This window comes from Juglans regia, chromosome 6 (genome assembly GCF_001411555.2).
Source record: "Juglans regia cultivar Chandler chromosome 6, Walnut 2.0, whole genome shotgun sequence".
Classification (NCBI taxonomy): Eukaryota; Viridiplantae; Streptophyta; class Magnoliopsida; order Fagales; family Juglandaceae; genus Juglans; species Juglans regia.
In genome coordinates, this window is record NC_049906.1 from 33,234,513 (window position 1) to 33,260,009 (window position 25,497).

Sequence of the window (25,497 nt, forward strand, 5' to 3'; positions counted from 1 at the left end):
CCTAATTTTCCGTTGGTGGAAAAACTTAAAATGTGCGAGAAATTAGGAAAAAGGGTCAAAGTTGTACGTAGTTTTGGTAGGCTGGTCTTAGTTTGCGATGATGACACAGCAAATGCATGCACTCTAGAATTTTGTTTTCTTTAATTGTTTTTTTTTTCTTTTTCAATAATACGTTGGTGGAATTTAACCATATCTTAGTTTTATGTAAGTTAGGCTCGGTTGCGTTTAGGTAGTAAGGTATTTTTAGGTATTATATGAATAGTAGTAAAAAAAATAATGATAGAATATTGAATAGTAATAAAAATCAGATAAAAAATAATAATAAAATAATAAATAGTAATGAGGTATTATCTCAGTACCCAAACTAGACCAAAATCTCTTTTTTTTTTTTTTTTTGGGCAAGAAATATTGATCCTGTTCAATTTTGTACCAAATGGCATGAGAATGAATCTGTATGAAAGTAAATTGTGTGTAAATTAATATTTGTCAAATAATTTATTCAGTATAAATTTAAATTGACACAAGTAAGCATGTTATGAATGAGTGTAACCTTTTTTTTTTTTTAGATGAAAGTTGAAAGTTAAATAAAATATTATTGAAATATTATTTTTTTAATATTATTATTATTTTGACATTTGAAAAAGTTAAATTATTTATTATATTTTATATGAGAATTTTGAGAAAATTGTAATGATTAGATGAGTTGAGTTAAAATCAACTCTAATTAGATGCATCTTTCATACTGTTGTTAGAAAAGTTTAAAATTTTTACTATGTCAACAACGTCAGAAATGTATAGCCCATATTGATTTGTAAATAGAATAATTCTATAGTCACTCATAGACTTCTTTGAATGATTTTCTTCCTAATCAGTGGTAAAAAAAAGTTTACGATAGTGTGTTGGAAGGTAAATTATGGTCATTTTTGTCATATTAGATCAAAACAAAATTCACACAGTGTAAGGGATAAAATATATCAGGCTCGTAGTATTTTCTAGGCGTAGCCTAACTGGAGGACTCATCAAAAGGAGAGAAAGAGAGGGAATGAGGAGACAAGGGGCTGAGGGAGTGCAGAGTGTCGGGAGGGAAAATGGGTGACATAAATAAGAAGTGAAGGGACGTAAAGTAAGGGGTAGAAGATAAAAGGCACGGACACCAACGACTTCAAGGACATGGGGCAGACTTCTCCGGAAAGTCTTCTTCAACCTCATGAAAGGAGTTCCAACGACGATATCTCCACCACCAGAAGATAGACCTTCAAGATCTATTGTATAATGAGGATGAGAGATCATAAGAGACTGTAAAATAAGCTTATTATAGTTAATCCTCCCCTCTCCGAACCCTTATAGACGTAGACTCAGTGCTGAACCATATAAATCTCTCTCTTTATTTTTTTTACATTTATTTATTGTTTACTGTTACGAATATATTCACAGATACCGTACAACCACACTAAACAACCTCCAAGAGCTCCACACAACACCATCCATAAGATTGCTAAGACTCAAAAAGAAAAATCTCTAAAATAGTAAGTGGCTTAAAGGTTTTATTATTATTATTATTATTATTATTATTGTTGTTGTGTTTGTTGGTGGTGGTGTAAAAGGCACCATGGTTAACGCTGCGCGGCCACCAACCCCTTTTCTCTAATATTCTACCTTCTCTATTACTCTCTCTCTCTCTCTCTCTCTCCCTCTCCCTCTCTCTAGGGGTGACTTCTCTCTAAACCGAATAAGGAGAAGATATAAGAATAATAAACGCTAATTTTTTAAAAAGACATTATTAGCTTAAAGAAAAAAAATTGAAGACTTTTTAGGTTTTACAAAAAAAATATTTAAGAGGACAAAATTACGGTTTTTTTTTTTTATTTTTTTTATTTACAATGAAGTAAAAGACATGCAAACAAGTTTATCATATTACAACACTAAAATAAAACATTTTTTTGTATAATATTTACTGACAGGTAATGCGTTTTCCTTGAAGCTCTTTTTTTCCTCTTTCCAAGCATTTCGTAAATTTCAATTGCGTTGTGTTTGAGCAACATTATCGGAAAGCCCTACATCTCACCTTGAGAAACAAAAAAATCTTCTAAATGAAGCTTCACAAGCAGTGCAAGATAATAAAGCATTCTTATCAAGTGAGCTATTAGGCTGCCTCCTCCTCCATGGCCATCATTCCGAGTGCAAGGAAACAGAACCTTGATGCTCTCAAACCCTGTTTTTGCGTTTCTCTCTCTTGGCTTCTCCATGCTCTCTTCTGCTTTCATGTCGAGATCTGGCTGGAGAATCCCTGCTTCTCCGCTTATGATGTTTTGAGTGTCTTCTGCTGCTACTGGTTTTCTCTCGAGACGATTCCTTCTTTCTCCCTTTTGACCTAGAATGATGTCGATCTCGATGATCAATTGATGAATCACTATCTGAACCACTGCTTCTATGCCGATGTTTCCCAGACAACTTTCTACTCCTTTCATCTTCGGATGATGAACCGTCATTCCAATTCTGGTGACGGCCTGAGGGTGTTCTAGCTTTCTTATTTTCTTGAGCAAGCTTTTCTGGATTGACTTTGTCAAATTTCTTCCCAGATGAACCGGTCTCCATATATATACTACTACCAGTTCTGTCTGAGTTACCATGAACGAGCTCAGTTTTCTCAGACCTGCCATCTTGAGCAATCTCCTGATCATGAGGTTCCTCACGATCTACACGAGTCCTGCTTATAGGAGTGTAAGGCGGCTTATTTTGGACCGGAAGGAAATTGGCATCTCCTGCATCCTTGTTTGTTGAGTAGGGCATTTCAGGGGGAACTTCTAGGCCTAGTTCTTTACCCAAGGATTCCAGAAAGTCACCAGCAATTAAGCGGTTTAACGTCGTAGTAGCCGCTTCAATCTTCTTTCCTGGATCCTCAACTTTGTTTAGACTGATGCTTTCCCCTTCATCATCTGAATCATCAGAGAAAATAGCCTGCACAAGTGAAGATGGTTAGTCTTGCAACAAATTAACATCATACTGATGGAATAAGCGCAAGTGCAATTAAAATACTGAATATGGTTAATTGCAAGAACCAAACAGATGCACTGTCAAATTCAAGAGATGGACAACTGCAGAAGTATCAGGAACATATGTTGACTCTCCTGTAAACTAAATACCAGTAGCCAAAATACCAGCGAAAAAATTAGTTCATATAAAAGCTTTAGCATCAAACTAATTAAAGTGAGCAGTACTAGAAGTATGAACTGAAACTTCAGTGAACCCTCAGCATAGAAGTGAAACTGGTCTGAACCCCTAGGGGTTGGTTCAGGTGGTAAAGGCCTTGGGCTCGGAGGTATGCTCTCCAGGTCTAAATTCAAATCCCCTTGGGTGCAAACAATCTCTAGGAGCCATTAGAGTGGGAGATTTTTCCCTTGAATTTCCTGATGTGCACTTATGGAAAACTCCTTGTCGAGGGCCTGTGCACCCCGGGATTAGTCGGGACACTGTTCCCGAATACCCGGTGCCAATAAAAAAAAAAAAGTAGTGAAACTAGTCTGGGTTGAAAATAAGATCGACTTGAGAGAGAATATTTTCACCATCTTGGGCTAGTCATTCCTAGGGGAAAAGATCAAAGATGAGCTTTCCTGCTATAATGGGACATCAAGGATACTAAACAAAAAATTGAGGTGTTTCAACTATGGAAGGAGATATGACGTGAACTCATGCTTTTAGCATTCTTTGATCAACATATAATTAACCAAACAAGAAGGAGCACCAATACGTTAGGAGTAGGATTCACCTTTAGGGTAGAGAGAGAGAGAGCAATTATTTGTTTTGCATATAAAAGCCAATGTATATATTTTTTTTATCGGTAAGTCCATGTATATATGAAGAAATCATAATGAATATCATTAACCTCATCACAAAAATATATCTCAATATTATCAGATGCCTACCAAGAGTACATCAATATCCTAAAAGCCAAGCCAACTATATCCTATACCCCATATACACGAACCCATCCACCAGAATCTGAATTAGTTACCGTGTATCAAGTAATTCAAGGAAGTTCATAGTGCAAAAACGAACCCAAAACGTTCAAGTCCACAGTTGTTGTTACTAAAGGCCATGAACTTCTGGAAACTCAGGGGAGAGACAAGCAAGAAGATAAGCTTTGATATAGAGAATAAAGAGAAGGAATAGGCGCTTAAGCTCCAGATATATCCCTTGCATATAAGAAAAGGCTCCAGAGATCCCAATTCTTTTTTACTTTTAAATCAGAAACTACAATGCTAAAGAATGGGAAATTGAAATAGGTACTCTTTAATTCGTGCCTAACTTCTAGGGATTAGATTAAATTGCTTTTAGGTAGTCTTTTTTCATCCAAATCAAAATAATATTTAGTTGGAGAGATAAGTATTAAATATCAGGTGGTAAAGAGGCCAAATACTGTCTTGCCTAAAATATCTAGAAATTAAATAACAAATATGATACTACAGATCGGAAAGTACCTTGTACAGGTCAACTGGCCTCTCAACATTTTCAACTTCCACCTCAACTTCGATTTCCTTGCTAGACGCGTCTTGCCTTATTCCTTGAACGTCAAACTGGGGTGTAGGGTGCGAGTCTCTATTTGCAGTTGGAGTCTCTTCCACTTTTGTTGATTTGACAGAATCTGATGTAAAAATAAGAGTATCGATCTTGCTCCTCATCCGTGGAGCAGGGGGTGGCTGCAAATGGTAAAAATAAATTGAGTTGATATAAATCTAGAGAGAAAAAAAATTATATGGCAGCTCTAACAGTGCATCTATTGACTGATGAGGAAACTTAGTACCTACTCATTTATCGCACTTGCATTTCAAATGTGAAACAAGGATTAAATATAAAGGAGATTTGAATAACCACCCCCTCTCATCCTCAGGGAGAGAGAGAGAGAGAGGATTACCAATGCAGGAAAATCTAGAACACAGGAGAAACAGAGGCAAAAAGTAGGTGTGGAAAAAGGAAACTCAAATTACTTAGTAGACTGGTCGATTTTCCAGTCCTTATCACCGTACAGATTCAATATGCCTAGAAAGATAAATAATATCCCCATTGCATCTGCACAAGAGATCTAAATAAACCGAAACGAAGTAGCAGCTATGCAATGCTATAAGAACATTGCACCACAAATTGATCCAGTCAACAGAAAGAAAGGGAAAGAATTGGATAAAAAAAAAAAATGGTAAATCCTTCTCGAAAGGAATCAAAGAAAAAGGGGGAAAAGGAAAATAAAACGAAAACCAAAAAAGCAAACAGAGGCCTTGGGTAATGCAGATCAAGAAACAAAAAAAAAAAAAGAAGACTAAGGAGAAAACACATGATACTACCTTCCCCATATATGGATCAATGAGATCGAAGCGCTTGCATAGGACAGGTGAAGGGCGCCACTGGCATTCTTCACGTTTCGGGAACAATTTCTTCATTACCAGATCCTCAGCTTCAGAATCCTTGACTTGCTGCTTTCAAATCAGTAAATTGAATTAGAAACTAGAAACTCAAAATCTAAAATTTAACCACCTCAAAAATACCTCTAGTCCACCAGAAGTGAACTGCATCCCTCCATTTGCTGAAAACTCCACAAACTGCTGTGGAGAGAACTTGCTTTCTTTACCCCATTGTCCTTTCTGTATTGCTTCAGCTGCAGCCTCAAAGTCTAATCTTTCATGAGCACGTGCTGCTTCTGACATATTACTAGCTCCACTTGAATCAGTAGAGCGAAGCCCTCCTTGATACTTTGCCTTGAGAAACTGCTCAAATCTTTCTTGCTTTACAGGGTCGTCGTTGAAAGGCTTCATAACTTCAGGCAACCCACTCTAAAGTCCAGCATTAAGAAATGAAAAAAATCAATACATTCTAAAAGCAAATCAAACCAAGTATTAGAAAGTGGCGATATAAGGAAATGGAATTAAAGAGAAAGGTCAATCCTGGATTGCCGAGATAATTAATAACACCAAGAGAAAAAGGAAGATTAAAAAGATGCATGGCACTCACGAATGATGCAGGCTTTGTAAATGTATCTGAAAGATTGAATTGAAGCTGAATGACTTCTGCAGATGCAACAGATGAACCCAAATCTTTAGTGCTTCTCTCCAAAGGCCTTTCCCCTAAAATTTTACCACGGCTCTCTGCTGTCATCCTCTGTGTACTCAAAGACAACTTTCCATCCAGTTGCTGCTTGCTTTGACTGGTACGTTTCTGCCGCTCCTCCCAAAGCTTCCTTGAATAGTAATCATGGCCATTTCCTCCAGTAAGAAAATTAAATAACGGATTTGACTGATTCTTCTCTCTGGAGAGATCCTCAAATAATTTACCACATCGGGCTACTAAAGTTGCAACCCCTTCAATTAAGAGTTTCAGATTATTATCCTCTGGAGGAAGGACCTCTTGTGGAGGAGAATCAGCAAGCTTGTAGTTTGTCTCAAGAGGACCAGGAAACTTGTGGTGGGGTACAAAATCTTTTGGAATTACAGGAGCATCAAACCTGAAGAACAATTCAAAGATAATAATTCAGTTATAAACAAGGGCAGAAGGGGTGAAGAGAGAAGCAAGTGGAAATGACAATATATGCATATTTGTTTTTTTTTGGGAGGGGGGGGGGGAATATGCCCTAACCAAAATCCACAGGAGTACTAGATGTATCCACAAGTATAACAACTTGACTGAAATGATTAACGGAGAAAAAATAGTAACAGCTAGCATGTGTTTTACAAATAAAAGACATATCTACCAAGTTGTATACATTATATAACTAATACTTTTGATTAATACAAAGTATCCTCGTGGAGGTCTAGGATTTGACCTGTTATTATTGGAAATTTGTGAAGCCTAACTAATACTAATGGTGGTAGTATATTATCTATCTTATTGGAAAAATCTAGTAGTAGTAGGAACAACAACGAGAAGTACCGTTCCAACTGTTGTTCAGAATTTGATGCAACTCTAAAGCCAGGCAGAACACCATGCTCCTTTGCAACCAACTTTTGTTTACTGTCTGTGATCAATCCAGATGGCTCTTCAACTTCTTGAACATAAGTATCCACGAGGTCCAAACCTGAAAGGCTAGTTTACTTTAGTTAGAGAAACTTAGATCATGGGCATCAAGGTAACTATGTTTTTTTTATCAATAATAAAACATCATTAAAAAAGAAAAGACGCATCCAGGTACACGGTGTGTACAACAGAGTCTCAGTGTAACTAAAAGTGAAATTAACAAAGCATGACTACATATAGTTAACAAAACTATTCCCCCATCAAAGATAATATCAACTTACAGAAGCAGACTCAATTCAAGGGGACCAAATTCCTATTGAATGACGGTAACATCAAAAGCAACAATGGCAATAATAAGCTACATATTTTGTGTTAGGTTTAAATTAAGAAAAACTAAAACACTTATCAACTCTTATTTTCTTGGGAAGATTATATATTAAATTTTTTCTTGGGAATATAGCTGTTAAATAACCAACTGCCCCAAAGGCATGTTTTGATGAGAAGTGGTGAATTTAATCATTTGATCTATATTCTAGCATTCACCCTTACGTGTGGCAGGTTTTCCCCCTATCAGTTGGCCAGAGAAATCTCTATTAGAATGGAGGATAAGGTGTGGTCAAGGTTCAAACTCAAAACCACTACTATGATACCGTGTTAAATGACCAATCGTCCCAAAACATAAGTTGATGGGAAGATTCGAATTTAATAATTCAATAACATTATAACAATATCACTTACTGAGATCGTCAGAGCGCTTTCACACTCAGCATCCAACATTACAGGAATAGAAGCACATGTGAAAAGCCATTGCTCATGAAAAAAAATGAAAATCCAATGTTTAAAAACAAACTTTCATCAATCCATATAACTGATCGGGTCAGTAGACAAATCATTCTTTTTAAACAAGAATTTTATTGATGATAATAGGCATAGCCCAAGTACACCGGACACATGCAAGAGTGACACCTAGGCATGATTGTCAAGAGATACAAGGAATTCATGATTTGTCGCTAGTGATCTTCAAAGCTTCTATCACTCCTTTCCCTCCAAAGACACCACCAAAGAGAAATGGGGACCATCCTCCATGTCGCTCCAATTTGTAGATTACCACATGAGCCTCTCCAATTTGCTAGGAAATCAACTACCCTCGGCATCATCCAAGCTAATCCCACTCTAGCAAAGAAGTCATTCCATAGAGTTGTGGCAACCTCACAATCGCTCCCTACAACTCATGAATTAAGAATTCTCACAAAGACACGTGGATTAAAGAAGTAAATGATCAACCATCTCCCTGCTCGTATTGCACATGTAACACCAATCCATTATGATAAATTGTCGTTTCCTTAGATTATCTATGACGAGGATCTTCCCCAAGGAGGCCACGCATACGGATAAAGCTGCATTTGGAGGTGCCTTAGTCTTCCATGGGAAAGGATTTGCATTGTCTATAATGAGAGATTTATTTATTTTTTATAAGTAAATAATGAGATTTATAGAATGAACGGACTATGAACTTCCCTTTCTCCGAAGGACTCTAGACAATCTTATCTACCTCTCCCACCCTCACTCTAGTAGAGTAGACAAGATTTTTAAACACAATGAATGCTTCAACTTCCCAATTTTGTAATTCTAAAGAAAGTGACTTCCATTGAGGAAAGCCATTGGATAGGTTGAAAAGATTTGCAATCGAGGCTTCCTGTGACCTTGTGAATATGTCTAGAGAAAGTTTCCCACTGCAAACCGAATATGTCTAGAGAAAGTTTCCCATCCTCTTCTTATGTGTTTCCAGAGCCCCACCTCATATGGTCCAATCACCTCATTCATACTCCATCCACCCCTAGCCCCACCAAAATTTGAATAAATGACAGTCCTCCATAGAGCCTCCCTTTCTAGTTGGTATCTCCACAACCACTTTCCCAATAGAGCCTAATTAAAAGCCAACCAATTCCGAACTTCCAACCCTCCTTATGGGATCAGAGTGCATATGGTAGACCATTTTACAAGGTTGAACTAAATTCATCATCTACCCCCTCCCCCCCCAACAAAAGAAATCATGTCGTAACGTCTCTATACGGTGGGCCACCTTAGTGGGAAGTGGAAACAAAGGCAAGAAATATGTAGGCAAGTTGGATATGCTCTTAATCCAAGTAATCCTACCACCTTTAGACAAATACTTCCCCTTACAACTAGCTAACCTTTGCTCCGTTTTTTCTAATTACCTAAGATCTTTCATAGCCAAGGAGGATACTTTGCATTATAGAATGATAGCCAAGTTCCCCCACATTAGGAACATTTCCCACTAGAACCATTTCAAACTTTGCTAAGTTTACTTGCAACCAAAACCCGTTCAATGCATGAGAGAAGAGCCCTCAAAACTCTAATGTGCTCTTGATTAGCCCCCCCCCCCCCAAAAAAAAAAAAAGAGATGAGTGTCACTGCAAACATGATATAGGATATATCAAGTGTAACAGTACTTGTCTCCCCCACTGAGAATCTAGGAATCCACCCACCACAATACTTATATCATTTTGCCTCAAACCCCAAGAGCTGTTAAAGAATCCCACTGGTGCGCCATTCACCAAAATAGAGAAGTGGACAAAATAGATACAATGCTTGATCCAAGAACACCATTTCTCCCCAAGGCCATGTCTCTAGAGCATGTAAAGCAAGAAGTTACATTTAACTCGATCATATGTCTTTGCCATGTCCAGCTTGCACAGTAAAAAGGCATTATAGGGGCTTCAGTATAATCTTCTCTATCAACGCACTCAATGTATTTGCCAAGACTTGAAAGAATTATGTACATCCCACTCACAAGGCTAATAGGGCGAGTCTTTTACCCTACTACACCTGGTCCTTTGGAATGATAGCAATACGAGTTGTGTTGAGACTTACTTTTCCAAAAACACCATTTCTCCCCAAGGCCTTGTCTCTGGAGCATGTAAAGCCAGAAGTTACAATCGACTCGATCATATGCCTTTGTCATGTCCAGCTTGCGCAGTAATCCTGGCATTCTCATTTTAAGCCTACTCTCCCAGCATCCACCAGCAAAGTACTAAGTGAAGTGTCTATCTACCTTTTAAAGAGGCATGCTAGGGGCTTCAGTATAATCTTCTCCATCAATGCACACAATCTATTTGCCAAGACTTCTGGAAGAATTATGTACATCCCACTCACAAGGCTAATGAGGTGATAGTCTTTTACCCTACTACACCTGGTCTATTGGGAATGATAGCAATAAGAGTTGTGATGAGACTTTTTTCGTATCTTCCAATTTCATGGAACTCATGAGAGACCTCCATGTCATCATCTTTGATCACCTCGTAGCAAATTCAAAAAAAGGCCATAGTGAACACATCCAAACCTGGAGCTTTGTCACCAGACATGCTCTTTACTTTTGCTTCTTGTTGATCTAAGGATTTGAATGCTTCTATCAAATATTTGGTCTCCAAGTGAATTGTATAGACAATCTATACAATTAAGTGCTCATAATAACTGACCATATGCATCATGATCACTGGAAGATTCGAAGTTGCCACATCGTCTCAATGACATTGTTCCTCCTATGCAAGTTCGCCACACAATGGAAGACCTTGGTACACTTATCCTCCTCCCTCAACCATAAAGCCCTCGATTTTTGTCTTCACAAAATCTCTCCCATTAAGGAAACCCTTTCCAGGTCCGCAATCCTATGGGCTTTACGTCCTCTCTCTATTTCAAAGAGAACCCTCATCTCCTGCAGACCCTCCAAACCCTGAAATTCCTCCAAGAGTTCTCTTGGTACTCCACATTGCCAAACATGCTCATTCCAAGCCTTCAAATCTTTCGTCAGCATCTTGAGTTTGCATGCCATGATGTGGCTTGGAGCCCCGTAGTATTGATAGGAAGACCACCATTGTCTAACTCTGTGATGAAGCCTTCGGATTTCAATCACATTTTTAAACTTAAGTATCTTCGACCTCCAATAATGCTGCCACAATCAAAGATTGAGCACAACCTGGAAAGTTGTTTTAAGATTAGATCTGGGGATACAGGGTATCTATACTCGACAAAGAGTGGTGCTCTTGATTGCTAGCCCACATGAAGTGCCACCAACAAGGAATATCCAGTCAAAACTGAAATCAGAGAACTCCATGGTTGGGTGGAGATGGGAAACTCTTGATCTTTCACTTTGGAATTGAGTGGAAATTAAAATATCCACCCAATTGATCCCACAATTGTCTTCTCATATTATCTACATTAGGACCATAGCCACCCGCAAAGGCCCACAAATATCCATCCTCTACGTTCTTAAATGAAAACGCCACCATAAATTCCTCAATACACTTCCACTTTTTCAACCATCCTCATATCCCACATAACCAACACGCCCCTGAAGCCCCATTAGATGGTAAATAAGACCAACCCACTTGTTGACAACCCCACAAACCCCTTAATGTACTTAAGAAGTTTCAGATTTGTCTCTTGCAAACATATGATGTTAGCTTTACATTTGCGAAGCTGGTTTCTACTTTTGCAGGACTTTTCAATCGCATTCAACCACCTTACAATCCACGAGACAATTTTAGGCTTTATAAAACTATTGTCTTTGCCCTTGCCCTTCCTTTGATTTCCCACTACTAGAACTCCTTCTCTTGCCTCATAGTTGGCCGACCAAGCAATAGTTTTTAGTTCTCTGTCTCTTTTCTTAGCTGAATTGTACGCGCCTCATAATTTGGATGGGTCTGTCCAGTCCTCAATGGCAACAAGGCCAAAAATTGGTCCTCAAAACCATCATGTGAGAGCCCTGCACAATGTTGGATCTCCTTTACTTTGTGAATAACCCAATCCAACACCGTCATTTTACTAATCAATTCGGATTTAAGGAGTTCAAGGGTTGGGCTCCTCCCAAACATCTTCATCAAATGACCCATCTACTACCTCCAAGCCAAGACCTGAAACTTGCCGAGGCACCCCCTCACTCTCATCGCTCAGCCCCATCAAGATCAAATACTGCATATCCTCTTTTGCAAATGTGGCCGATCCTAATGCTGTCTCAAGTGAGTTACCATTCTTGTCCTCCTCATCGTCAACTATCTAACCGTCAATTTCTGCCTCATAGCCGAGCTTTGTATTTTTCCTTTCTTGTTGTCACTGACGCCACGACCAGAAAATTGTTGGTTGAAGACCAACCACCCAGTTGCAATCTTTCGGCAATGATTTCTGTGCAACCACCAACAAGCAAATCAAAGTTGTCGGCATCTGTTTCATTGCTCCAGAGGTAGAACCCGTTTCAAAAGAGAGCGGCCTGAAAATTCTTTGACTAGCCATCTCTTGGCCAGATACCTTAATTTGGGTTGGGCTATCATCTTCCTTTTCTTGGCCTGAGAATGTTGCGGCCCAATCATCCAATTTTTCTTCTTCCTCCTCTCCCATGCTTACATGATCCCATGACTATCTCCTGCACCAGCCAGTGCTTCTCCATGCTCACGACCAAGCCCAAACCCACGTCAACCTTCTATATTAAACCATCAACCACTTTCCTCAAATTCAACAGATCAGTTTTAACACTTTCTAAAGTCAGCTCCGCTGCACCTACTCCCTTGAACAATAAGCCACCCTCCCTTCTTACATAACTTCTAGACAAGCGGCGTATCAGACCTTGTTCGGCACATCTCCACAAACGGTCACTACCTTCTCACAAATACTGATATTGTCCCTCTCGTTCTGTATCAGTTCCCCTGTAAGTCCCAAACAGCTCTTCATCTGCACTTACATCTGCTTTGGTCTCCTGTAATGGCAGAAACAGGGCACTAAGACATGACCGCCTCTTAGCAGCATCCTTCCCAGGAGCAACCACCATCAACATTTGCTGTTTAAGAGAGCTGGCCCCTTTTCTAAACATTAACGCCAATGGTCTCTACACTGCTACAGGCCTCACTATGCCCAGCCTTTTCCAGCCCCTTCCCTCTACTTCTTTGGGGATGATAATGAATCCTCTTCTCCCACCGTCCACATATTCTACCATGGCCAAATATCTCTCATAACCTGTAACATATGGGTCCAAATTTAGGGCTTAAAACTAGTATTTCATTTACTTATTTATTTATTTATTATTATTTTATTGTCTTTATATATATATTTTTTATTTTTGAAATTGTGCTAACAGATAGATTACATTAGTGATTCCTTTCCCCTTAAAACCTTCGTATACTCTATCCACTAAGTCCCCGTATTAGATTCGGGTTCCAGTTTGAGATCAACCCCAACTCAAACTCTTCAAACCCTCTCAGAAACTGTATCCACGTAAGGATAGGTTCCTAAAGTCTAGGCAACTTCAAATTTCAGCCAATCTCCTAAAAGTTCACGTTGTTCCCTCCCATCGCCTATAAGAAACCCACAAAGCCTCTATTTTGCACACATTGAAATACCTAGAGAAACAACAAGTTTGCATAAGCCTTATTTCTGCCCAGCCACCGCCGACCACCCTAGGACGTCGGAGCACCACCCACGGTGCTAGAAAACGCCGGCCAACCCAACCCTGTTGAACCCACTCCTATCCGGTAAGTCCCCGACGAGATCTCTCTCTCCCCGTGATTTTCACTTTCTCGGTCTAACTCTCCTTCTCTCTCTCTCTTGCATCGCACCACTGCCCAGAGGACCCAATCGCGTCGCCGGTCACTTCCAACCACTCCAGAGCCGCCGTCGCCTCAGCCTCCTTCTCTCGGTGAGCATCGCACAACCACTCCCTTTGTTTCAGTTCAGCCCCTCTGTATGCGTTGAGAGTCTTTTTTTTTCCCCCGTAAGCCTATATCTTCCCTTATAACTAGTTTTCCCATAATACCCATGCCCTCTAGGATGATTTCCCAAAATACCCTTAAAAACCCTTGTTCATAGGCCTCTGTAAATCCTATTGAAGAGACTTTCTTTATAATTATAGTGTAGCCTACAGTGCCTATGGGAGATTTCATGTTTTAAATTGGTGCATTACGTTGTCTGATTTCCTATATGGGCTGGATGAGTTCAATTAAACATGTGATTTTAAATTGGATTTGCTTTTAGTGTGGGCTGTGTTGTAAGAGTTATTGCTCTAAGGGTCCACATTTATGTTAATTAGGGGGGAGTTTACAAACCATTTTGCAGCAGTAAGTCTAAAGGGATTTTAAAGTATTTTTTTAAAAACTATTGTTGGGTCCATTATTTAGTTAATATTTCAATCGACTTTTAACTAAGATTTTTATAAAATGATTAAGTTATGTTTTAAATAGAAGTCAAGGAATATGTTATGAGTTTTGAATCATACTATTATATATGATTCCAAGTATTTAGAATGCTATGACACATCTTTCTAGAAAGGTTAGTGATGATTAGCACCTCATATAGGTAACGCGCTACAAGTTGGAAATCAGGAAGCAACGCTAAGAGATAAATAGTTTGATCATATAAATGCATGCGCACTATGAATATTATTGTTATATATGAAAATATGATGTGCTTATGATGGTTATCTACGCTATGCTAAGAGACAAGTCAAGGTTAGATTCCTTTCACGATCTTGATGAAATATGAGTATGCTTAAATGAATGAATTTGTTTGATTGATTGAATCATATGAAAGCCATGAGATGTTCATGTAGTAATTCAAGTCAAGTATGCCATGTAATAGAATAGCCAGATTGTGCAAGCCATGTTCATGAAATGCTTAGATTATATATGCCATGTTCATGTAGTACTTGGATCATGTATGCCTTGGAATGTCATGCAACGTTCAGAGCATGTTATGCCATATCATGTTATGTTATGCCATGTACAAGAATATGCCATGCTATGTCATGTTATGCAATGCCATGTACAAGAATATGTCATGTTATAAATGTTCATAAAGCCTAATAAAAATCTTATACATTAAGAAAGATAAGAAATGTTATGGTGCCACGAACCCAAGCGTGGTTAACCACAAGTTAAGTAAAACACGGACTCATACAAAGAGGAAAAAAGGGTGGCTACCAACAAAAAAAATTATGGGCATGAGCATTATAGAAACTCAAAAGGGAAAGCAGGTGCACTACAAGTTGAATCAGCAGAAAAATCTCACTTCAATCAGATCATATAGTCATTACTCCTCATGACATCATAAATATCCTTACTGTTGATTGTATGAAAAAACAAAACAGCTTCTAGTAGATCGGAAATGACGTATGGGTAAACCTTTAAACTTTTTTCCAAGTCTTGAAATAATTTATGAAAAGTTTTACAAAAATACCAGAAAAAAATCCCACAGTATTCATATTGTTTCACAAGTGCACGCCATTTTCTTGGTTAATATGAGAATTTCTTATTAAAGGAAATATAAAGTCTTAACAACAGACGTAGCCTGGTGTGGCTGGGACCTCATACTATGACTTAACTTGGGATCCAATCTCCATAGGATTCATTGTGAGGTTTTGAGTTTAATGTCTAAATTGCCCAGGTCAAGTGAAACTTCATAGGTACAGTAGTTTCCTTATCTAAGCCTTGGTTCCTTAAGATAACAATAGTGTACCCTATGGTTGTGGAGTTAACTTGTTACTTGACCAAAACTAGGAGTGATGGATAGCCAAACATGTTGGACCAGCAAGTCAAGCCTGGGCTCCTAAACACTGCATAAAACTCTATCAAACAGACTCGATCCTAGCAAGACAAATCACTTAATTCTGATTTGAAATACTGACCAGAGGCATAGACATCCTCATCTTCAGCATCAAGTTCTTCAAGTGCTCCAATGCCAAAACCAGGAGCAACATTTCCTGCTGTTGAATTCAAGCTAATCCGTCAAATCGAACTCAACAAAAGAAATCCATACAATTGAAACAAAACAAGAATCAGATAAAGATCCAAATCAAAATACTCTAGCCAATAACGGCATGTACACCAACTGATCAGATGATAGATCTTACACTTGAAACCAAAAAGATTATCTTTGGCCATGTATGCTTTTCGATTTCCAGGCTCCTTCCCAGATATACGAGATCTTTTCTTTTCTGAACACATAAAAATTAAAACAGAAAAGAGCATTTAAGACATGGTTGCATTGTAGCTATCATAGAGTAAGCAGCAACCTGATATACGTTTTTTTTTTTTTTATAAGCAACCGGATATACTTTCAGAGACATACCCCTAAACTCAGGAGCATGCTTGTAAGGATCGAAACCTAGACCATGCAAGTCCTGCTTTGGATTGAGCACGTAAACCTGAAGTAAGAAAAGGTCAGATATTTTATTTAGCTGCAACAGGAATTTCAATGTAACCATTTGCAACAATATAAAAATCTTAGACATTAAAAGATCCTTGGGCAAAAGCAACTGAGACTGTGGTCACATGATTTTGTGCCAAGGTAAAAAAGCATTTGATACTTTCAATATTTTGCGTTGTTTCTCAAAACAATTACAAAATCATTAGTGAGGCCATATAGTCATAATATTCCATTGACCACTAGTTTTGTTCTCAACTAAAATGGCTATTCTAGAGTGACTTTGCAATTCATTTAAAAAAATCACTCGCATCATGCTAAAGGGTGGCCATGGTCCAGGAGGAAGTTTTCTAGCACATACAATGGAACCACTTTGGGGCTCCACAAACTTATTGGAGTGGGAAGATCAGCCTACTAAAAAAATACTACGCTAAGACATATATATATAAATGGGCATAAGTTTGAGCGAATCCATAGAATAACTAGATGAGAAAAAAATCCTAAAAGATCAGTTCTTCATGTATCAATTGATCTATATATGGAAAATTTCTCACAGGTGTGCTTTCATATGACAGAACATCATCATTAGCAGGCTGTTCCATAGAACTTTCAATGTTGCCCTTGACAGGCTCAGATTCAGCAAGCTGAACTTTTGCATCATCAGAAGAAAAGGCCAAGAAAGCTTTACGAGCTTCTCTCCGAGCATCTGTGAGTAAATAATGAAGACATGGAGTTAGATATGTTTGTGCTGAAATCTAACTAAACTAGGAAATTTTGAACTGAACCATAATATAATCAGATGAAACCATAAAATTGATGTGATTTCAACTTCCAGCTTAACAAGAAAACTAGGTTTTTTTCTGTTGAGGTGCCGAAGATAGAATGGAAAACTTGAAGAATATTCTAGAGAAGAATGTAGCATCAGAATTCAATGTGTATCAACACTGGTGTTTTAACAGACTTCACACAGAATCAATGTCTGACAGTTCCAAACCCCGCAATCTAAGATTCAAGGGGGACTGTTACACGTAAAAAACCCATTATGCATGAATGTCCAGCCAATTATAGCAAAAATAAATGAAACAAGGTAGCATACTTATTTCACCCTGTGCATATGCTTATACAGACCCCTGTACTAATTTCTAGAACTCTAAGGGCTTCAGGCTGTCTCAGACTGAAACAGGAAACTCTTCAGATAAGAACATCAAGATGAAAACCATAGAAAAAACCTATAACCAGATTAAATTAAATATATTATGAGTAATGCTTTTCAACTTCCTATTAACCATCGTCCTTGGATGTGGCATCAAATTTTTGGAAAATTAATTTTTTTATTTTTCACCTACTTTGGAAAAAAAAATTCATTTATTTGCCACATTAGGGATGATGAATAGCATTTTCCAAAAAATTACAAGGAAGAATTTCATTTAGCACCTTCAAACTAACACCACCATTTTTCAAATTGCACCCCAAACTATCAAAACCAAAAAAATAGTACCCTACAGTGCCCATCTCTTTCAATTTGCACCCTACATTCCAACTAATCCGTTAAATATGACTAAACCTTAAATCTACGATTGAACCCTCTAAAATACCCTCCCTATAAATTAGAATAGCCTAACTACCTTTTATTTTCAATAAAATGACAATAATAAAAAATAAAAAAGATCCAGGCACCCACAAGAGATGCCCTGCTAGGGCCTATAAGGGCTGCCTAAGGGGAGGCTCAAGGTGGCCAAACACAGGCTGCCCTCCTCTATTTTTGCTCTTTATTATGTTTTTATTTCTGTTTTGTTTCTTTTATTCTATTTTAGTGAAGGCATTTTTTTTTTCAATAAGTAAAGACCAATTTTAGTGAAGGTATTTAAGACGATTCATTCAAAAATTTTAAGGTTCTGTGATGTTTTAAGGATGAATTGGATGGAGGTGCAAATTAAAGAAATTGATAGTTTAGGGTACCCAATTGTTGGTTTTGGTGGTTTAGGATACAGTTTGAAAAATGGGTGAAAACTTGGGGTTAAAAATGGAAATCATTATTGTAATAACAAAACATATTCTTATAAAAATAATAAAACATATCTCAAATCGGGATAAAGAAATACCATATTGTGAGTTCGCATGGGAATTCTTAATTGAGTGACCATGTCGCCATCCCATCTTCAGCAACAATTTTACACCTATTCAAAAGCAGCAAACAGGGGCGTATCTTAGAATTTGTATCAAAATTACCATTATCACAGGCATCACTCTTATATTAACTGAAACAAACCAATAGACTCTGTGACTGGAAGAATTATTTCATCAGGAACAGGCCCAGGAATAGCTGATGGCCTGCAATACACAACAAACATATCATAAACAGACCAGCAAGACATTTCATGCTGACGTATTTAGGAAGTAGAACTGTGTGTGCGTGTCCAACAGAGATTTCGAACTCTCAAAAGAAAAGGCATTACATAAGAGACTCATATGGTGAGTGCATATTGGTTAGAGCACTTAAAAGAGAAATTAATACTTAATTTTAATTAAGTATTGTATTGCATTGGAATGTGGAATGTGGAATTTACCAGAGAATTACAGCTGGGAAGTGTGTGAAGTTGCTGATTTCCTTGTAAAATTATATGATACGAAGATCGATCAAAATAGGGAGGATAGTCTGCTGTGGGTGCATGATTATAATTCTAGATTCTCAGTGAGATCTTTCTACAAGGCGTTAAATAGTCATAGTGATAAAGTATACCCCTGAAAATGTATCTGGAGAGCAAGGGTGCCTAGTAAAGTTGCATTTTTTTGTTGGCTGGTGTCTCTTGAGAAAATATTAACCACAGATAATTTGAGGAAAAGAGGATTATTTGTAATTGACTGGTGTTTTATGTGTAAAAAAGATTGTGAATCTGTTAACCATCTTTTTCTTCATTGTGAAGTGGTGACAAAGCTGTGGAACGAGATTTTTGCAAGGGTAGGCATTGCTTGGGTGATGCCTTTGCGTGTGGTGGACTTTTTGGCTAGCTGGCAAGGTTCAGTGGGATGTGGAGTCAGTGCAGCAGTGTGGAGGATAATACCCTTGTGTTTGTTTTGGTGTTTATGGTTAGAGAGAAATGGGAGGTGTTTTGAAGATTGCGAACGAACCATGGGGGAATTCAGGAATTTTTTCTTTAGCACCATAAGTTTTTGGGTGAAGAACCTTGTAAGGGATGGTAATATTTGTAGTGTTTTGCCTTAGTTCTATTTTGCTACAGCTTGTATCTAGGTGTACTCACTTGTATACATCCTGTGTACTTGGGCTATGCTTATTTACTTGGAATAAATTCTATTATTACCTATAAAAAAAAAAAAAGTATTGTATTGAAAGAAACAATGGTTAATTTTTGTGCATATGTTGATCCATACTTATTTTTCATTTTGTTTCGCTTGTAGTCTAGTCTTTTTTTGGCACCGGGTGTCCAAGAACAAAGTCCCGACTAATCCCCGAGGTGATTGTCGTCTAGCTAATGTTCTTTTTAGTCATTCTCAATTGAAGCTTTAATTTAATGATATACGTTTTTATGGTATAAAATGCTAAATAGTCCATCTGGTTTGCCTCTTGGACAAATTGATCCCTATACTTTAATATCAATTTTTGAAAATTTTTTATTAGTTTTTATTTTTATTTTTATTTTTTCTTCTACTTTTAGATATTTTTTATTTTCATGACACATGGCATGCCAATTCAGCATTTTTAACGATTAATTAATAGAATGTTAACGAAAGGGCTGATTCGATCAAAATTGAAACCACACAGACTACTTATTCTCTAGTCCTTTTTATATAACACTGTTCATCCGGGCTGGATTTTTTCCCGAAACGGTCCAGAACCCAGGAAACCGGATTCCGGTTCCGGGTTCCGGCCAAGAACAAATCAGGGCCGGAACCCGGGTTGCAAAACCCAAGTACACCCAGTACCCCTTTTTTTCAGTTTGAATGTTTTGATGTTTCCTCAAACACATGCCCACGTTTCTGGTTAAGAACATTGTAGATACCACCAAGTGCCTGTTCAGGAGCTTGTATCTCCACCAAGTACACAGGTTCAAGAAGCCTGGGTATGGCAGTCAGCTGGGAAGCATATATAACCCTCCTAGCAGTTGGAATGACCTAACCACCATCTATGTGGATGGCATCGGCGTGAAGAACCACATCACAGACTTCAAAGCAAATACCTCTCATGTTTTCTTCAGCCAATGCACCTTCCTTAGAAGCCCACTAAAAGTCTAAAACCCGGCCACAACAGAATCCTTAATTTCATTCAGGTACTGAGCTCCCTTACACATATCCACTACCACATTAGGGCCAGTAGTCTCCAAGCCAAAACACCAATTTTTCTTCGCAAGATCCTTATCCCAACCAAACTCCTCAAACAAGATTTTGGAACGAGCTTTAGGATCATCCCTTGGACTGATACGGCCATCATCAATGACCTCTGCAAATCCCTCCTCCAAGGGGCGCTTCGATGTACAAACGGTTGTGCTTGTTGGGTGACTTGCTCATCACAATACCAGAAGACTTCTCAAGGACTGTCTCACGGAAGGATACAACAAGATCAGACTTGATAATCTCTCCACCACCGATGAAATCATCCAGCAAATCCTTCAAACAGATATCAAGGTGGAGTTCTCCAGCACCAGCAATGATGTGCTCACCAAACTCTTCAATAGAACAGACGACCATAGGATCCGACTTTGCCAAACGTTTCAGCCCTTCAAAACATTCAAACTGAAGAAGTAAAAAAAAATGGGGTTCAACCTGGAACCCAGAATCTGGGTTTTTTAAAACCCGGATTCATCTAGGTTCTGGTCCGGGTCTGGCCTGGGTTTGAAACCCGGGTTCCCGGGCCGAAACCCGGATGAACAGTCCTACTTTTATAAGTCTTTGACAAAAATAATCAAAAGATTGTGAATTAAGAGATGGTACATAAAAAGTCGATAAAGAAAATATAAGCCCATACATTGCGAGTTCTAGGCTAATTCGGTTTAATAGGAAGACCGAATCAACTCTTTATGACCTCTCCGTCATTTAGAACGCCAAGCATGAGAACATTTTGTAGGGTGTCCCTATATTAGGGTATCATGGCACCCATCTACAAGTACACTCTAGAATCAATAGTTTCCAAATCTTAATTGTTGGAAAAAGGATCAAACACATCCAATATTCGGTCTAAGTCCTATGTCAAAATAAATCATACTCTTGGCTCCCTTCTTTGTATAGCTAAAATTATGTTCACACCATATGGTTGGGTTGGCCAAGGATGATGTAATACATGCTACTACTTAGCTTAGTCCACAGAATCCCAAGTTCCAACACTTGCAAATCAACTTGCTTAACCAATAGATGGGCATCAAATGAAATACTGATATAAATTATCACAATTAAAGAAACTTAACCTTTGTTGTTGTTCCTTTTCAGCTTGTTTACGAGCAAGTTCTGCAGCTGTAAATCCAAATGTATCGAACTGCATAGATGTCCCAAGTGATTGACCGTCCAATTCCTAAATGTGAAAACAAAGGAATCAAAAAAGTTGATTATGAATCTTGTAATTTTTTTTATAACATGTAGAATAATATATTTAAAACAACAATCTTAACAAAATAGCTTCCTCAATCTCTGTTTAGCATGCCCATTGTTAGACTTCCGAAATAGATGTGTTCAGCACAAGGTTTACAATATTACCAATTATAACCTGAGCTGTTCTCACTTGTCAAAAAAAAAAAATTGAGCTGTTCTATGCATCAATGAAAATACTCTTTCCATGAAACACAATGCCATCTTAATTAATAAATAAATAAGTTTCAATTGTGTGATGTTCTTTGTTTTCCTTTTTGATAACTAATTTTTAAATAGTAATTCTTAAACACAACCCCCCCCCCCCAATCCCTCTAACGCCCCTATTAAAGCAAATTGTTACATGCTCATATTAAAGCAAACCCCAGGGCAGGGTTTGCCCCCCAGAATCTGCCACCGCATCCCAAGGGCGGGGCCCCCTGAACATGCGTCAAGGTGCGGGGGCAGACCCCTGGTCCATCCACCACCCCGTCCACTGACCACCCACGTCTGTCACAATCGGGAAAAAAAATCAAATCCAAAGAAAAGAGAAAATCCACAACACAATACACAACAAATCAGAAACAACAAAAAAAACCAAAACTAGTAAAAACAATTTCGCAAACCCACGGCCACGGGCCCACGATGACTGAGAGGGAGAGAGGGTCTGAGAAGAAGAGGAGGGAGAAGCCAAGGAGGAGGAGGAAAAGAAGAAGAAGAGGACACGGGCCGTGTCGCCGCTACGACTGCGAGAAGGACAGACGATCTGAGAGGCAGTGCCACAGAGAGGAGAGAGAGAGAGAGAGTCCACAGGGGGGGTTAGGTTTAACGTAACCCCCCCCCCCAAAATACGATGTCATTTCCCTTTAAAAAACAAATTCTTTACCAAAACAACGTCATTTTGGTAATGAATTTATATATATATATATATATTATATATTTTTGGGTTGCACTTAAGCCCAGGTCAGGGGTTCGGAGGGGGCCAGGTTTTCCCTTGAGGGATTGGCCGCACCACCCAACGGGGCCGGGGCGGTGGACACATGGTGGTGGGGGGCAATGCCCCACCGCCGACCCCTAATGTTTAGCTAGCATAATCCCTTACCCTTGTTTTAGTAATACAATATAATCCTTCAAACTATAAATAGAATGCTTTCACTAGTACTTCATAATTTTTTTGTGAAGAAATACATGTAGTCTCTTTACATCTCCTAAGCTATGACATCTGTATCTATGGCATTCATAGTACTTAAAAGTCACTAAAAGTCATATACTTTCATGGAAGTGCAGCTTCCTTGTCAAAAAAGAAATGGCTGGAAAAAAATGAAACGGAAGTGACTCATAGGTAAATGGAAAATCTTCTTCAGATAATTTTCCTATTGATAAATGTTGTTGACACCTAAAAGAACCCAAAGTATAGGAGTGCTTATATCCATTTAGTTACTCAATTTACACTCAGCATCTTTTATGCTTTTTGTTTTTTTAGAATCTGCATCACTAGGAAGCTCTCTATGCCATACCATGTATCAGAAACATGTCCATTCCCTCCCTCCCTTCGACATATCATCATATTTGTATCATGTCTATACGTACTCTATATGTACTGATGCTTCCAAGACAAACCCCATAAAGACCCTTAAAAATTCATCAAACTTCAACAATTACAAACACTGATCACAAATTTCTCCCCATTCTCAATTTACATCATACTCGTCCTTTGCCCTCAATTCTACTCTACAAACAAGCAAGATGAGAGAGATTCCCACTGAATCGTCCACTCGCCCCTCCCATTATTATTAAAACATTCGAACAAAGGAATCAAAATTCTCTCTTTTCTCCTCTCCATCTCACTTTATCCTCTCCCCTCCAAACTCCCAAAAAAAGTGCAACCTCCAAACTCCCAAACAAAGTGCAAGGGGGAAAATCTTCAAAACCCCCAAAGAATTGAATTTGTTATAACCTTGGGTCATGAATATCACAATGAACGATTGCAATACAAAATATATAACATTTCACAAAGTCTATTAATTTCCATGCCATTTTTAGTCTACTTCCCTCATTGATATTCATACCAGAGACATATATCATGTAAAATAGAACATGTATCAACAATGTCCAAACATGCACCACATTTTCAACAGCTAGAACCTCCAACAACAAATCCACAAAGTTGACAGTTGCTAAGTGAAAAAAATCTTTTAGCAAACCAGTATTTAGGCTAAGACAAGATACAAACATACAGTTTTTTCGTCTTCATCTAAAAAGTTCAAAATGCTCTGCTGCTTGACTTCAGCTCTATTCTTTCGGGATGATACAAATGACTGTGGAGCCCACCCTGCACATTTGTTTTGCAGTGTTAACATTATTCTACACTCGAGTCTTAATTTAAAAAATTTAGTTCTTCTAAATATAAACTAAAATTATACCCTTTTCGGACCCCACAGTATTGTAATAACCAGCAGAGAACCCTCCTGTAAATGCTCCATGAAATCTTCGTCGCCCTTCTTCATCTGTAACCTGAAGAAAAATTAAGAGTACAAGGAATCAGCAACAGTATGAAAAGAGCATTATCAAAGACGTCGTCTCTTTTTTCTTATGAAATCCTAAGCAAAACACTCGAGAAATATTTTATTAGCTTTTACTTAGAGCAATGTAATGATCTGCAAACCAGGTATATGGATATAAATCCAACTATCAGACAGTTCACATGCAATTCAAAATCTAAGGGCTTGCTACAACACATGCTACATGAATATGATCTTTCACCACTGTGTTTTAGATAAAACTAGCTAGAAAATGGTCCCTATAGATTGGCAGTCATCTAAAACATTATTATAAACATGCAAATGGGTAAAAGGCCATTAAAATCTGCTGTTTTCTCATTAATGACTCCCATTTCCAAAGTCCTTCTGGAAAGGATGACATTTTACCTATAATGCCATTTTGGATTCCAAGGAAAAATACTTTCACGATCTCCAGGTCCAAACAAACAAAAGCCTTCACTAAAACTCATACCAACGCAATTACATAGGCTCAATGTGTATGTACTTCGGATCTTATATCGCAACCCAAAAAAAACATAGAAGGCACTCAAGTCTTCTTCCTATTTTACTTTCCTGAGCTTCCCAGGAACCAAACAAGAGAAAGAAAATTTGAACGAAAAGTTAGGAAAATGTGACCGTACCTCTTGTTTCCAAACAGGGAGGCTTCGGAGGTGACCAGAGGACTCGGCCACAGCTTTCTTCTTACGGCTGCTGATTTCTTCCTCCCGCTCTATTGGTGTTCCATAGAACACGTAATCGTCTCCATCTGAGTCCATTTTTCGTGAAATTATCAGTAACCAAATTAAAGCTCTGATTGTCGAAACCAAAGTAGAGAAGACGAGAACATAGGAGATGGATTAAATCCTAACGAACTACAATATAGTAGATATGGTTGCAGAGCAAAGAGAGCCCTCGGGGTCGGAGAATGTAGAGAGAGAGCCCTCGCTAGGGTTCCAACTTCTACCACATGTGATTGGAAGTTGAAACGATAAATTGGAACAATTAGTTGAACAGATTTCTTTTTCTTTCTTTTTTTTTTTTTTTTTTTCCCTTCAATGGTTAATGAATATTATTAGAGTTATTCTGGACATCAGCCCGTAGCCGCAGCACACCCATGTTGTGTTTTTTTTTTTTTTTTTTACACTCAATCAGTAGAGTGTGCTGCGGCTGCAGCGCA

At 38.2% G+C, this 25,497-nt stretch overlaps 1 protein-coding gene across 1 annotated transcript; it reads right to left on the reverse strand.

Moving 5' to 3' along the window:
* Nucleotides 1-1,925: 1,925 nt before the first annotated feature.
* Nucleotides 1,926-25,309, reverse strand: LOC108986145 (G patch domain-containing protein TGH). The gene is made up of 16 exons (XM_035690892.1): nt 24,962-25,309; nt 24,204-24,294; nt 24,018-24,112; nt 21,624-21,727; nt 18,476-18,537; nt 18,309-18,383; nt 16,761-16,912; nt 16,132-16,207; nt 15,914-15,997; nt 15,689-15,766; nt 6,916-7,060; nt 6,001-6,490; nt 5,538-5,822; nt 5,337-5,465; nt 4,479-4,697; nt 1,926-2,958 (listed from the first exon to the last, which is right to left on the reverse strand). The coding sequence occupies exons 1-16, from the start codon at nt 25,094-25,096 to the stop codon at nt 2,206-2,208; spliced, it is 2,973 nt and encodes a 990-aa protein (XP_035546785.1). The 5' UTR covers nt 25,097-25,309; the 3' UTR covers nt 1,926-2,205.
* Between the last annotated feature and the right edge of the window lie 188 nt (nt 25,310-25,497).

Excerpts from the sequence above, each read along its gene's own strand:
- LOC108986145 (XM_035690892.1), bottom strand. The coding sequence starts at position 25,096 with ATGGACTCAGATGGAGACGATTACGTGTTCTATGGAACACCAATAGAG. Across the intron at positions 24,295-24,961 it reads TCCCTGTTTGGAAACAAGAG|GTTACAGATGAAGAAGGGCG; the intron begins GTACGGTCACAT and ends ATTTTTCTTCAG. Across the intron at positions 18,384-18,475 it reads TCCAGTCACAGAGTCTATTG|GTGTAAAATTGTTGCTGAAG; the intron begins GTTTGTTTCAGT and ends GCTTTTGAATAG.